At 38.9% G+C, this 15,314-nt stretch overlaps 1 protein-coding gene across 11 annotated transcripts in view; it reads right to left on the bottom strand.

Moving 5' to 3' along the window:
• The window catches only part of SEMA4D (semaphorin 4D), a 103,601-nt gene that overhangs the window by 25,742 nt on the left and 62,545 nt on the right, over positions 1–15,314 (bottom strand). For all 11 annotated transcript variants that reach the window (XR_012621691.1, XM_074813066.1, XM_074813068.1 and 8 more), the window contains 11 exons: positions 14,086–14,474; positions 11,601–11,746; positions 10,313–10,375; positions 7,845–7,943; positions 6,544–6,637; positions 5,492–5,605; positions 4,396–4,547; positions 2,544–2,719; positions 2,276–2,432; positions 1,266–1,488; positions 715–830 (listed from right to left, as the gene is read on the bottom strand). Coding sequence is in view for 10 of the 11 variants with exons in the window: in XM_074813066.1 (XP_074669167.1) it covers positions 715–830; positions 1,266–1,488; positions 2,276–2,432; positions 2,544–2,719; positions 4,396–4,547; positions 5,492–5,605; positions 6,544–6,637; positions 7,845–7,943; positions 10,313–10,375; positions 11,601–11,746; positions 14,086–14,179 (1,434 nt within the window). In the remaining variant the exon portion in view is untranslated. The remainder of the gene's footprint in view (positions 1–714; positions 831–1,265; positions 1,489–2,275; positions 2,433–2,543; positions 2,720–4,395; positions 4,548–5,491; positions 5,606–6,543; positions 6,638–7,844; positions 7,944–10,312; positions 10,376–11,600; positions 11,747–14,085; positions 14,475–15,314) is intronic.

The following is a 15,314-nucleotide window of genomic DNA, read 5'->3' as shown; positions in this document are numbered from 1 at the left end:
TACTGTCACAAAACCACTCCAGGATTAAACCAAGCAACTTATTAATAGTGCAGAACAACCGCTGGGTTGGGAGCCTGTGGCAAAGGTTGTGTCCCCCACATGGAGCTGCAACTGGTGCCCCACTGGGCAGACAGGACCTAACCAGAGCTCCTCACCCCCAGCCACACCAATGTGACTGCTCCCATGCTACATCTAGCATGCAGGAGCCTGCAAGATTTGGGACGAAGAAACCAATTAGTTACACAATTATAAGTCTCTCTGCCAGACAAGACTGTTCTCTCTTCTTAAGTTTATTTCCTCAGAAAGATACACCACTCCTCTGCTAACCCCCTAATGATTTTTCCTCACGGATTTGCTATGGCCACAAGGGGTCAGGATTTTAATGTCACTCCTAATCTGAAAACTGGTACCTTAAAACACGTTACAGCTTTCAGCTTCTGCACATGGAATCCAAGAGAAGACCTGCACACCTGTGTCCCCCCCGCTCCAACCTTCCCCATATCTACACACCTTCAGAACCTTGCCACCTACCAAACACACTGAAATGCAGCAGGCAGTATGTGATATTGCTCCAGTGTGAGGAGTTACAGATGCAGCTTTTGGATCTATACACAGTAATGGTCATCTTTTGTCATGACAGGGTTACAAGGTCGTACTAAAAAGTTTTGTGGAAGAGCAAAATGAGATGAATGCCGCGATGCTTATAGCACTTACTTTTTTGGATGAAAGCAAGAGACTTTGGACTGGCTCAAAGTTTGGAAAAAGCTGTGTTTCTTCAATAATATGCATTCCATTTTCATAGCTGATAGCTTTGTGCAGGGCTCCTCGATCTGAAATAACAAAGCAATATATTTAAGTAAGATTCTTAAAACAAAAAAGCAGGAAAAAATTGCACAATTGCTATAATTTATCTCAATAAGCTGCTTGCTGTTCTGCTGAAGATTTCACAAAACTCTCTGCCAATGGCAACCATTAAGTCTGCCACCATAAGGAGCTCTGAGCTTTTGGGACAAAGAATGACCACTTAGGGTTTCTTTCATGTATGTTTTTGCTGCACTCATTGCAGTTTTGCAGTTTTTTTCCTGCAATACTTTTTCAAAGCACGTAAGATTCTCCATTTACTCACATGGCCCCTTACTTTTTAAATGAAAACACTAGCTGATGTAAAAGCACTGTAAATATGGAAATCTCAATAATTTCTCTTAGAACATACTTCAGCCTAAAGAATCAATGAATCATTAAAAAAAGTGTTTTGCAGAACTCACCTGTACTGATGAACATGACATCATATATGGTGCCATTGAGTGCTCTGACTCTGTCTACTACAATCTGGGTATACTTCACATCTCGTTTTACTAGCCGAGGTCTGTCTCCCATTGGAGTCACTGAGTCATCCATTAGAGGATGATCTTTAACAAACTGCAATGTTTTGTCTGGTAAGTTCAGAGAACTCATGTAGTTTGATGCTCTGGCTTCATTGTTTATACACTGGTGGCAGGGTGGGAAGGAACAAACCAAAAAAGAGATACAACCAAATTATAATCATTTACTTGTAACAAAATAAAGACAATTAACAGCAGCTACCTGCATTTTCTTCTCTGCATTACTTTGGCCAGTAAGCACACCTCTACATTACACTCATTCTACTGAGGAAGGTCCTCAGGTCTCATAGTACTTTTGCTTCTGTACTAATCCCTGAGCTTCAGACTACATTTTTGTTTGGGCCCAAAATACATTTCAGGAAAATATTCTTTCCGGACTCTCATGCTTCTTGACTACTTTTAACTGTCACCTTATTCAGCAGTAGCAACAAGATGACCGCAGACAACATAAGAAAGTAAGAAAAGTGTGAAAAAGGCCCTCCACTGTGAACATTTTTGTTTGCAGAGCAATGTACCGCATTGGATAAACCTGCTGAACCTACTGAGACAATGCAACAATTGCTATACTTCTGTTCATTTGAACTAAAAAGTATTTGATGTTGCCTAGTGTATACTGACATCTATTTCACCATAGAACATTAGTAACAAAATAATGAAAATACAAAACTAGCAAATAACTCAATTATAAATTAAAAAACTCCACCCTGATTCCCAGATACAGAGTTCAGAGTAAATCACTCGAGTATTTTTCTACAAAGTCTTTACAACAAAAAGTATCCACATCAGGGCAAATTAAAATTAAGTTTTAATAGGCTACCCAATATTTTCTAGTTTGTTTACTCCTGAGTGTTAAGAAAAGACTAGTCATCAGATCCAAGATTAGAGAAACTTACCGCACCAGGTCGTGGATTAGGAATTTCTCCATTGTATCGTACCCACTTTGTATGAGACTGTTCTACTGTAGCACTCTGCATATATTTACCTTTTGAGAAAACCTCTTCTACAGTAGACAGATTGTATGCGCACACTGCTGACAGCCCCACATTATTCCTAAAAGTTCAGGAAAAGAAAAAGAATAAATCATAGGAGTAATTATTACTTCTTGTAGTGACCAACTGGGATTAAAACTATTTATTCAGGAAAAGGCTCTATCACACTTACAGTTGTGGGGTAAAGACTCCATATATCACTGGTTCCTTCAAAGTTGGAGACTTGAGAATAAAAACGTCATTGATAATATTGAAAATTAAATTCTTATCCGGGATGGTACAAATCAATCTGGCCTTGAGAAAGGAAGTCCATTTCTTCTGCAAGGTCCTTAATCCTCCTTGGTCCCTCTTTTGGTATTAAGGAAATAAAAAAGTGTTTGTGAGGAGAATTAGCAGCATTTTTGCATTTAAGAACACAGCTATACTTATTTTTTAACATTTAATCTATAGCAACACTGATAAATGTTAACACATTCACAAGCAGAAAAGTAAGGAAGCCACAGGAAAACTAGTTGATTCAAGAAAAAAAAATACAGAATGGTTTCTATCAAAACACAGAAGAAAGAGATGAGGCTTTTTTATAAAAGATACTTCAGCAACACTTGGAAAATTGAAGTGAGAAACGTACCCTTTAAAAAACCTGCTTATTGGAACAAGTAAAATAAGCATGGAGGTATTATACTGTCCCTTAAGAGAAATAAGTAGCATTTCATTTGTTCTGTGACATCTAAAAAACATGATTTAAATTCTAATGTTGAAATATGCACTTAAACTTGCCTGACATTAATTATTTCATTAGAAGAAATGCAGCAATTACCACCTTTATTAAGGATTTGCAGTACCAAGGCTTAAAGAAGTAAAGATATATTGACTAGAAATGTTTCAAAATATTTGATACTTGAGCTGTAGCTGTTACTTCTCTTCAAAAGGAGATCATATTTGAACATTATTAATATTTTCCATTCATTATCCAATGCTGTTATGCAAAGTGTTAAAGGAAATCTGCAAAATTTATGAAAACAATTAAGTGTAAATGCTTACAGATTTGCAACCTGCCATTGATTCCTATTTCAAACAAACAGCAGCAGTAAAGCTCTCATATGCCATGATACTCCCCTTTAGAGTGCACAAGCTGTCAGTGGGCAGAGGGCCATAACAATAAGCCTCAAGTAAACCTGTTTCCAGCTGCTTGTTTAATGGAAATCTCAAGGGCACTAACTTGTTATTGATGTTTTGACTTCCATGCTTAAATATAAAACAGTAAAGTCAAAATAAAACATTTCAACCTCATCAAAATAAAACATCTAGATAAATTTCCTGTTGGAAAAAAACCCTGAGGAAACTGATACATTCCACTGGAAAAGTTTTTGTTAAATCAATGTTTTCTACCAGAAAAAAACTGGTTCATCAGCAAGATTTTTAACCGACACTCCTGAGTGCGTACTTGAATCAGACCAACACATTGAGGTTTAAACACAGCAACTGTGACAGAATCAGGCTGCTGGTGACCACTTCCCTTGAGGTTCTGGCAGCTCTAACAGCTTCAGGGAAGTCCCATCTGCCACACCATACTCAAGAGCTATTCTGCTGTGGACACAGCTACAGTTTTGTTTGTATACAGCTACCTGAAAGTAACTGACGAACATCCTATCCGCTCAGCTCCAAAGTCAGTTCTTCCCAGGGAGCTGTACTTTGAGTTGTTTAAAAAAAGTAAGAAGGACAGCTGGGGACACACTTTTTCTGTTCCTGGGTTTTGTAGTGATTGGTTTTCTTTCCCCGGGAAGAACTGTCAGATATACTGACATTTCACCAGTGTGCAAAATTAAATCAAGTATTTGTTCCCAAAGCAACAATTAGGCTTTCTCGGTTCTGAAGAACTGATTGAAATTGCTGATTCATTAGCATGCACTAAGTTTGACCATTTCCAATTAATTGGCAATAAGTCCACAATAATAAATTCTTTTTAAACACACACACACAAAATTCTAGTTTAATTAGTAAAAGTAAATTGAGCTATGTCCCACCTTGCACACTCTAGCTATTCTTGGAATCATCAGTTTTCCAACAAACTCATATTCCACAGACACCTCAGTGAAAAAGAAGTATATCTTGTCATCTTCTCCATCTGTGCTGTTTTGATCTGCTCTTATCACATCAGCAAAAACAAAACTGGGCTCTACAAAGAGAAGAATTTTATATTATATATGAGACTACTAACTTGATTCCCTCAAAGACCCTCTAGGAGTCCTTTTTTGTCCAGTCCTCATGCTGCACTTACCTGCTCTCCAGTCACTGACCTGCCTACAGTTTGCTGTTCATAATATGAATAGCATTTCTAAAAAAACAGAACTAGAGAAAAAAACAAAACCACAAACCCTATGTGAAAGCACTAAGGTACCCAAGAGACCTCTATGGTCCGGTATCTTGTACTTCAACATTTTTCAGTCCACACTCAAGCGTGGTTTTCTGATGGCCTGCAGAGGTATCCTCCCTTGCCTGCCTCTCCTCTATTTCAGCTATTAGCTGAAACACTGAAAATGGCAGTATCATTACAACATGTATTACAAAACTCCTGTACTTTTGGGGCATAATGCATCTTCTGGAATATGCTAACTTCATGATTTTGGTCCTTTTTGGTAGAAAGCCACAAACCTCTGAGCATTCACAAAACTTGGTCAATTTTGAAATTCAGGTACTGAACCATGATCAGCTCAATTTGAAAAGCCATTAGAGACCAAAAGCATTCTCTTCCTTACTCTATTGTAACTATGTTGCATAGTTACTATACTTCCTTACTATATTGTAACTGTGCTGGCAAGGACAAACAAGTAGATACAAAATAAACTGTAGCCCTTTAATGTCAAGTTGAAGCCTGCATGTCTTGAAGGTGTTTTCATCGTCAATGATGATAAAAATCCTGAAATTTCAAAAGAAAATCTCTTGATAGCACACATGAGGGCACACACTCACATATCAGTGTATGCCAGTATAACATAGTCTCTTTGAGGTATCAGACAATTGCCCCTTACACCAGGTAAGACACTTAAATTCTCTGTCTGTTAAGTGTGACACTGAAGAAGGAAAAACAATTTGGTTGGGCCAGTTCTCAAGCCCACTTACCATTAAGCCAAGGTATTGCATACTCTGTTCTCAGAGGGCTCTGATAAGAGTGCCGTGAAATGATAGGTTCACTTCCCAAGAAATTGTAAGACGTTCCAGAATAAAGCTCCTCATCTTTTAACAAAAAAACATGTATTTTAGACTTTCTTATGCAAAAGGGCACATAAGTATTTCGGGAGACTATGTAAGCTTAAAACTTCCCACAAGAAGAGATAAACAAGTATTTTCTCTAAATCGCCCCAGACATGTCTTATGTTTACATTTCTGCTGACCATTCTCAAGGCTAACCCTTCCACACTCGGGTTTATTATTGCTTTAACACAAGCAACTGGCAAAAGTCAGCATTGTTTTTGTGGTACTTTAACACTTAACATGTAAACCTACAGTTTATGTACGAAGTTGCAAATTTACTTAAGAAATGCCACACAAGTTTTGGAAGTAATTATTTTACTTTCTTTCTAATGCCACCATTATCCAAACTCACCTTTTAAGGATTTAGGCATCAATGCAGGGAGCATATTCTTTTCTTTCTCATTTCCTGTTTCACGTTACTTTAAGCTTGCCTTTTACAATCTCGTGACATCAGGGTACAGCTGTGAACTCTGGTTTCACCCAATCAAGATTCAGTGGTGTCTAACCATGAAGTAATATACTCTCAAATATCTCACTTCCCTATTCTGTCTCATGGATATGTCTTCAGGATAGCTAAAATAGTCTACTTGATAAATTTACTGAAATGAAAGTACTTGATACTACAAAGGCAGTGAAAGTACATTTAGGCTACCTGGACTAAATATGTTAAACACCTGAAAATATTGTTTAAAAATTAGCGTTTTTAAAGTTACTTCCAAAACAACCCAGAGTTTTGAGTTGTTTTAAGAAACATGTTAAGGTTGACTACATCAGTATTTTAATGTCTCTCTAGACACACAGTAAAGATGTAAAAATACGAATGCAATCTACCATTTTGATACTGAGAGCCTGGAGAATTACAGCGGAAAAGATCAAACATTTTTATACATCATAATGAGGTATGCAAAGGCTGAACTTACCAACCATAACAGATGTATAGCTTTGAGCAGGATCAAATGGGCATCTGCCTTTACCATCTTCATTTTTACCTCCAAGTTCAAATGAAATTAAGTTCTGCAAAAAATTAAATTGAAAACCACAAAACAAGTGTTAGCGCTTTTTCTTTATCCACTTGATTCATGCAAAGGTAACTGAAAAATCAACACTAAATAGTGAACTATACCATCAACTTCCAGCATCAAAGGCGTTTTTTTAAGATTATAAAAGGCATATGTGTTTTCAGAAAATCTTATCGAGTCCAGAAAACAGAGAGGAAATGTGATCCTATGATTTATTTGTGAGGGGGGGAGCAGAAAAGAACAGAAGACAAAAAAGTTAAATCCAAACAGATCTCAAGAAAGAGCACCTAAAAAAGCCAGACAACAAGAAAAGCAGAGAATTTAATTGATATATGGAAAGAGCTGACAATTATTGAATTAGCCTACACAAAAATGGGGAGTTTTTAGAAATCAAGGAGACTTTCTGAACTGGATTTAGCCATTTTCAAGATTATGTTAAATTTGTGAGATGGGGCATAATACAACTAAATTTTAAAAAGCAACAGAGTACTTTGGCTGCTACTTTATAACTCTCTTAAAAACCGAGGGAGTGAGGATCAGGAAGATGACAGAGAACCATAGCCATAGTACTGAGGAAGCGATCAGTTACACTGTGTAATGAAGACATTGGAGGCTAAGGGCAATGACTTCTGGCAATGTTCCAGACATGATGGCAGGCAGACTTGCAGGCAGGGGAGACAAAAAAGTACAATTACAAGATTTCTCAATTTCAGAATTGTTAAGAGCCACAGTAAGGAGAATGATACAAGAGTCAGCAGTGAGAAAAGCAAGTTTTGATTTTGCGCCAAGACTTCACTCTGAAGTATTCAGCACTATGAAGCTGTAGCACAGCCAGAAGCAGAGACAGGAATCTGAGAAATGTCAGGGAGATTTGGTAATGGATAGAAGTTGCAAAGAATGTCACTTCAGTATTAGAAACTGTTTTTATGCTAGCACACAATACACAAAGAATTATGAAAGTTACGAAAAAGTAAATCTGCAGTTAAACAAGATGAATCAGTAATTCAGTAAGCACTTTGAAAAACAGTACAGTTTATTTCCATACTCTACCACTACTGTGGGACAGCGTAGTAAATGCTCCAAACACTATGGACCAGCACTGAAATTGCAACAGTCTTTGGGAATGGAGATTAACTCATTGATTAAATGAGCTGTTTTTAAGTTACAGTTGTTATTGGGTCAAAACATATGTACATTCTTACCAGGTAATCACATGTTGGCTGAAACGCATTAGTTCCACACACGTAGAGAAAAGTATCATTCAGCTGTTGCAAGACACGCACATAATTACGACACTCTGTCTGTAATAAAGGATGAAAGAGGGACCAGTCTGATAAACCACAGCTTCCACATTCCAACATAAAGAAACAATTAAAGTTGTGCTGTCAGCTCATCTGTTGCCGCTACTTATGACACAGCATACCAGCAAGGCTGGGTGATAAAATCACCACTGGGACACCATCTCCCTACAATCTCAGGAGGTCTACTCCTGCAGCGTCTGGTTTCCTACAGCCAGTAGTGCGCAGTTGCCTCAGCATACCTATCAGGGCAGCACGACCAAGTGCTCAGCAGGGTGCATCTCAATTTGTTCCATGAAAGCACAAGCTTCAAAGATACATCCGATCCATGGGAACAACTAGTTAAACATAGAATAAGTTTTAGACTTTGTCATGCCCTGTAAGCCTAGATGAAACAGTGATAGTCAAGGTTGTTTCTTATGAGAGAAACCTCTAATACCATTAAGTTAGCTACAAAGCTTTGTCACTTTTTTTTTTTCTTTCCCCCCAGTCCTTGATATCAATTGCTCTTTCATCCAAGGAAGTTTCTTAATTCCTTTGGCTCTGAAATAGAACAAGGAGTTTGAGCAAAGCCTTGAATAAAGGATACCATAAAGTTTCAGAATAATAACAAAGAAAAACAACTCTAAACACTCACTTAGAGGGGTAAAAAATGGTGTCAACAACCCCCCTTAATTTTTGCTGGTACACAGCCAGATACCACCACTGTACTACAGTTCCATAAACTACTTAAGAAACCATAAGCACTGTTCTTACTCTTCCTTCTTATGAGCCAAAGCAGGTATTTCTGTGACTGTATGGTCAGTTTGGTATGGCAGAAAACTTGGGGGGTGGGGGGGGGGGCAGGAAGAGCAAACCAAATTTTCTGCCAGATGATGTCATTGAACAGATGCATAAATACATTTTGCTGGCACTAAATAACATGGTGATGGATGGGGGAGAGGACTGTCCATTTTAGTGGAAGAAACAGCATCAGTGGCTTAATTCTGTAACCCTTTTGAAACTATTGCACTATGCAAAACATCATGGCTACAACATAAATGTGACTAGCAAAAGATTACAAGTACAATAAGAAAAATGCATGGCTGGCAATGTGTGACTTGCTAAACTGGGGGCGGGGGTAAAAAAAAGGAAGTTTGGAGCTCTGGCAAAGTATCTGTTTATTGGACCTAACATCCCTTTAACTAACACCAATAATCACTGCAGAGGACTGGTGGAGATGCACACACCCTCCACTAAACTGGACCTGAAGAACACAAATAATACTCTCTGAGTGCATCCTGAAGAGACAGACAAGGAGGAAATGGCTCTTACATACCCGTCACACTTCACCTTAGGATAATGTATGGTGGTTGATGGCTGTCAGTCGAAGGAAAGGCAGTAAACTGGCCCAAGGGAGAGAGAGCCCACTCCCACCTCTAGAAGCCCCATGAATGCAAGATGTCTATGAGCCCTGGATGCAGCACCTGGGGTTTTATAACAGTGTGAACCAAAAAGGGGGTGCCAATGTCACATCCTTGCCAGCGTAGAGTAGGACTGCTTTTTGTATTCACAGGCTTGCAGACTTCCACTTTCAAACCTGCGCTAAAAGTCTGATCACCAGTCTTGCCCAGCAAACTCTCACTTCACCGTATCATGAATGAAGTGGCACTACACAAAGGGAAAGGTACATCCACATACAGTCCGCCACCTCAAGTAAGTCAATTCCACAGAAAGGAAAAACAAGCAAGCCAGCCTGTGTACTGGCAGTCACGAGGTTCCCAGAAACACCGAGTGATCGCAGGGGCTGAGCTGCCTGCACTGCCGAGCTGGCTGGAGATCAGGCTGCTCAGGTGCCCAGGAGCTGTCTGAGCAGCCACACCAGCAACATGCAGCCGCAAAGGGCACACCTGCTGGGCACTACAATAAGGATATATGTAGCTAGTGGAAAAACACACTGCTGGAACAGCACTGACCTAATAAATAAACCTTATGCCCTAAAGCAAAGCAAACAAAATTATCAGTCATTTTGTAAAATCAAGTGCTGGGGAGGAATTACTGCAATAATAAAACAGAACAGATGCTATCAATTACCTCAGTGAAAGTCATACTGGTTTATCATTTTAACAGAAAATCTTGTAACATTAAGTACACATCAGGGTGTGTTCAGATTTTCAAACATTCAAATAACACCCACTAGCAAGAAATAATGAACTAAGAATTAAAAAAAGAAGACTAAGCATGGGGCAGTTTCTAAAGCTCAAGTTAATTAAAGAATTTAGGTGATTTTTGAAAATTTTAGTTTCAAGCAGTTGGAGCCTTCCTTCTTTTAATATCATTCCTCTTGAAGTAAATGTGTAACATCGTTCTCAAAGTTCAATAAAAGTACATACCTGTTCTGATTTGCCCTTGACTGCACATTTAGTCCTTTTATCTTCTGTGACCTTCCAATGTAACTAAGTGAGAAAACAAGCAACAAAAAGGCACATTCAAAGCACTTTAATTCAATGCAAAGTCTGAAAATCTTGCAACACACACACAAAAAAGGCAATCCTAAGACTATCTGCATCAAGTACAAGCAATTTTGCAAGCAGCTTTCAAAGGTACAAAGCCTTACTTTCCTGAGGAGGTGACACTTTCAAATGCATGTGCCTTAAGTGGGGCTTTACCACTGCTATTACCTTTTGGGTTCATCATGATGTTTCCCCTCAAATTGCTAATGAAGTTTACATTACCATAGGGAAATGAAACTCTAACTGTTTTAAGTACTTCTCAATTTTAAGTACTTCTCAATTTCATTCACAGTTGAATGAAAAACACTTGGGGGGTGGGGTATAATCAGAGAAAACTACTGTACCAGTTTACACTATAGGGAGAAGTTCAACTTTGTCACATGCACTCATAAAACAAGTTTTATATGCTGGTGAAATTGCCCACCACCACCCGTAAACATTTTGTTCTGGTTAAAAAAATCACATGAGCATCTTCCAAAACATCCTGGGTCGGACTCCATGTTGCACCTCTGAGTGTCAGCCTGTGCTGCTGGTGGGATGAAAAGCAGGAGTCTAGGAACGACTGGAAGCAATACAACGTTAGCAGACTTCTGCATAGGCTGATCTACTCTGAGAAGCCAATGTCAGCACATCCAGAGCACTTCTCTGAGCAAGTTGGATCAGACCTGTCTGCACCACCACTTGCTGAGCAGACACACCTAGAGACACATAACAAGCTGAAACCAAAAGGACAGGGCCTTCATTTCATTTAAAGCACGTCTGCAGTCTGCCACTCCTCAGCAAGCTCCAACTTTGCTTCTGTTTTGGATTAGATCACCTTCTGATTCACATTAATAGGAGACAGTCAACTCCTGATAATAAAAACATGTATAAGAACCGCCATTACAGATGATACCCAAAGTCACTCCAGTCCAGCATCCTGTCCCCAAGAAGAATACACCTACGGCGACTTCTAATTACTTGTTTATATCTAACTTCTTTCCTCCTCTCATCTGATGGCACGTTTTACTCTACTGAGTCTTCCAAAAATAATAGAGGAGTAGCCCACACAGAGTATTTTTTCCTTTAGGTACCTACTTTCCTAAAGTGCAGCGTTACTGATAGCAGGAAATGAAGTTAAATTTGGAGTATGAATTTTACATGGAGGATAATGTATTAAAATGCATACCTCATGCTGCTTTTCAGCAATATTCACTGCGTTTAATGCAAAGATCACTTCTCTGGCTCCTACATATAGAACATCTTTGTCTTCACTTAACAGCAGGGTTGAATAGTTTGACACTTCTGATTCATGAAAATGTATCAGCTGGACCTCTGTTGAAATGAAAGAAAAGTAGCACCACATGAAGAAACATGATCACTTAGGGTCAAGTTAATGGGTCATTTTTCTGAGTTGTCTAACAGATGTTGGATATCTTGAAAACAAAGGTTAGTTCGGACAACCCATGTAACAGACTCCTCAGAAGCTTGGTTCAGCAAAACCAGCAGCTCCCATCATCAACATCAAAACCACTGGTCCCCGCTTTCTCGTTCAATTTCAAATGCCTAAATACCTCCTCTGGTAGTGATCCCTATAACTGGCATCTTCCTTCATTTTTTTAATACCTGTTAATTCCCTCTTTTCTAACCTTCCACTTCACACATCCATTATGAGGTCCTTCCTCACCTTTTCCCTTCCACGTACCCACCTACTGTGGCAAATCAGGTCAGTGACCACATTCCTTGTAACTGCCCCAAACAAATCTCTCAAAAATTCCTGCAGCTTAAAAGATGACATTCCAGCATATTACCATAGCAGAAAGACACATAAGCTAAGACGGAGGGTCAGAGGGTCAATAAGCAGATTTTGAAGTGGAGACCAGAGACGAAATGCACACAATTGAAAGGAATAAAATGAGGGAAAATCAACATGAAAAGGAAGAAGATGAGAGAAAGAGGGAGACCCAAGGGAAAAGGCAGTGGAATGAGGAAGCATGCAGACTGGAACAGGACAGCTTGGAGAAAGATGACACACAATGACTAATATACAAGAAGATTTCTCCTGCATGTACAACCATAATGGAAAAATGACTGAAAGCTTGGGAGACTGTATTTTGTGCAAGAGACTACCAGAAGATTAATTATTAAGTACGGCTTTTTAAAATACAGGCAGAAAACAATGTAGTATGGCTCCCAATTCTAACATCAGATATAGCACATTTTCAGTTATAATGCTCCAGAAACATTAATTTTAAACTAGATTCTCAAGCATGTCATCTTAAAATCTTTCACTTGGCAGGAATATTTTCCCCAAACAGATTAACTGGTTCCTACAACTCCACATGTTCACTCCTCCATTGAACTAAATTCCCCCGTCCTATTCAAAGTAGGTTTCCTATATGTAAATGCAACAATCTTCAGTAGACAGAGACAGGAAGAAATAGCAGGGATTAAAATTTCCATTTATTTTGACTAATTTGGATGTGGGTTTGTAGTGCATTAACATAATATCATTAAACAGTAACTTGCCAAAGTTTAACTATTATACAAGATAGGAGCAACAAGGAGTCTAAGCAGGAACTACAAGCCTTGTCCAGACCATTCTTTCTGAAAAGCTACATCAGCAACTCACTAACTGCTATACCAATAAACAGGAAAAACACTTTCCACAGTCATCTCAGATCAGTTTATTGTTACTACATTTTTAATCTCCGTCTACCTGAACCTACACTATGACTGCTCAGTACTTAAACATCTTTATTTAATGCTACTTCTTCGTACTGCCTATATACTTGCTTGGTTTTGTTCAGTTACAGCACACTTGGGTAAGTAATTGTTGCTAACTAACTAGTAGTAAAGGATAATCCAAACACAAAACCTTGTAAAACCTAAAACATCCATGCACGTGGAGGGGGGTGGTGGTGGTGGAATATATTTACAAACAGCAGCAAATAACTGGTCTATAGTCCTTGCTCCAGAGTTCTCTTCATACCCAGGCTATATTATTAAACCAAAAGCTAAAGAATTCTCTGATCCCTACTACTTCTCTTCACACCACATTTGCTGACCCCTACTAATTGTATTGTGAGGTTATAAATATTTGCTTCAACTTCAAATACAGGGAAAGTGGTGTCCTGTGAAAGACTGTTTCAACTCTAGGCACCATATAATGCTGACAGAAGAGGGCCAAACACTTATCTTTCCTTCATCTGGTCCTTTATTTAGCGTACAGGACAGCTTAGTGTCAAAATACATCTCAGTCTGAAAAAGCATTTAAAAAGATTACTAGCTGGAGAGGTACATTTTGCTAATATGTTCAGACTCAAAGTAAAAATAATTTGATTAAAACAAAGTATGTCTGCTGGGTTTTTCTCTTGAAGCAAGTTTCAGCTGCAAGATCCTTCAGCTGAGAAAGTCAAATTTGCAATTCCTCCTTTAAAAATCTATGTTTTCAGAACTGCTTGAAGGATCTGAAATCAGTTAACCCGGTACCTGAATCACTTTCAAATATTCTCGTCCTAAGCACTTGGTAAGCTGAGCAAAGCCAGCAACACCTGACCAAACTCACAGCAAGCAGGCTGGAAGAATATACAGCCTCAGTGAGTTTCAGATCCCACAGAAACCTACGGTTGTGGCAATGTCCCATATTACACTACTTGAGTTTCTCTTCTTACCTCTGTGTTCCCAAGTGATCCTCGGTACTGGCCCAAATGCTACTGCCAGTTCCAGTAATAAACCCCAAACCACATAAAAAGCACACAGAGTCATCTTCAGTGTCCTTGCTCTTCAGGGCTCCTTGGGTAACTGTGGCAGGTAGTGTTTCTTTGGCAGAAGAAATGCAAATCCCAGGGGAGTATCAGAGACCAGGCATTTCAGACCTTGAGAGCAGTGCAACAAGGCAGGCTGGAACAACTGTACAAGTACGTGCTTTTCAGCAGATCACTTCTTCAGGGGAACGCACATTTTCCAGGATGCTGCATACAGAGACTGCCCACACTCTCCACAGGCTGCAGAGCAGTGCGACTGAGCGCATTCTTCTGTTTTGTTGCAGAAGTAAATGATACTGTGGAGAGAGGAGGGGAGAAAGAAGTAGAAGAGAAAGCAAACCAAGTACTCCCCAAAATAGCACATTGTATGCACTGATCTTACCATATTTCTACAGCTGTCTGCATGGCTTAATTTGGATAGAGAGTACATTAACTGGTGAAAATATAATTCTTAAAAACAAGCCACACATTACATGTCAAACAGGAATAACTGAAAGCAATCATTTCAATCTAGAATGCAAAATATAAATATTTTGAACTGTCACTTATGTTTAATGCATAAAATTCAACTCTAGTTTACATATTTTCTTACTTTTAATAGCAAGCTGAAGAAAATCCCACCTCTGATAAATAATAAACAAAGATAATAAAAATCACTATGACTAAGTTCAGAGAGCAAAAGACATGAGAAGTGCAGCATTAATCTTAAGCACTGGTCACACAAACCCGCCACAACTCCCATCCTTGGAATCTTATGAACAGAAGTGTCATTTTTAGCAGTCTTTTCATGCTACTAATGCAGTCAAGGTGTGCAGGGCTAGAAAGAAATACAGCTACGGAAACAAAGAGCTAATGCACTGCATACAAAAATAAAGGGAGAAAATGCTTCAATACCAAATCTGCTAGATAGTCCTGTGAAAGTCACTCTGTCTCTCAGCCACCCATTACTCTCACGTCCAAAAAGGGTTCTGTACTCAGCAATCAACAAAACCATTCACTGCTTTCTACACCATCACCACAAGTCCCCACTGCTCCTGTATTCCTACAACCACTCCAATGTCAAGACTCATTTAAGTTATTTACCAGGAGAAGCAAGTATATTCATCGATGACTAGATTACTGCATGTGGATACGTT

The sequence above is a fragment of the Strix aluco genome, chromosome Z, assembly GCF_031877795.1.
Source record: "Strix aluco isolate bStrAlu1 chromosome Z, bStrAlu1.hap1, whole genome shotgun sequence".
NCBI lineage: Eukaryota > Metazoa > Chordata > Aves > Strigiformes > Strigidae > Strix > Strix aluco.
This window is presented reverse-complemented; position numbering and strand designations above follow the sequence as displayed.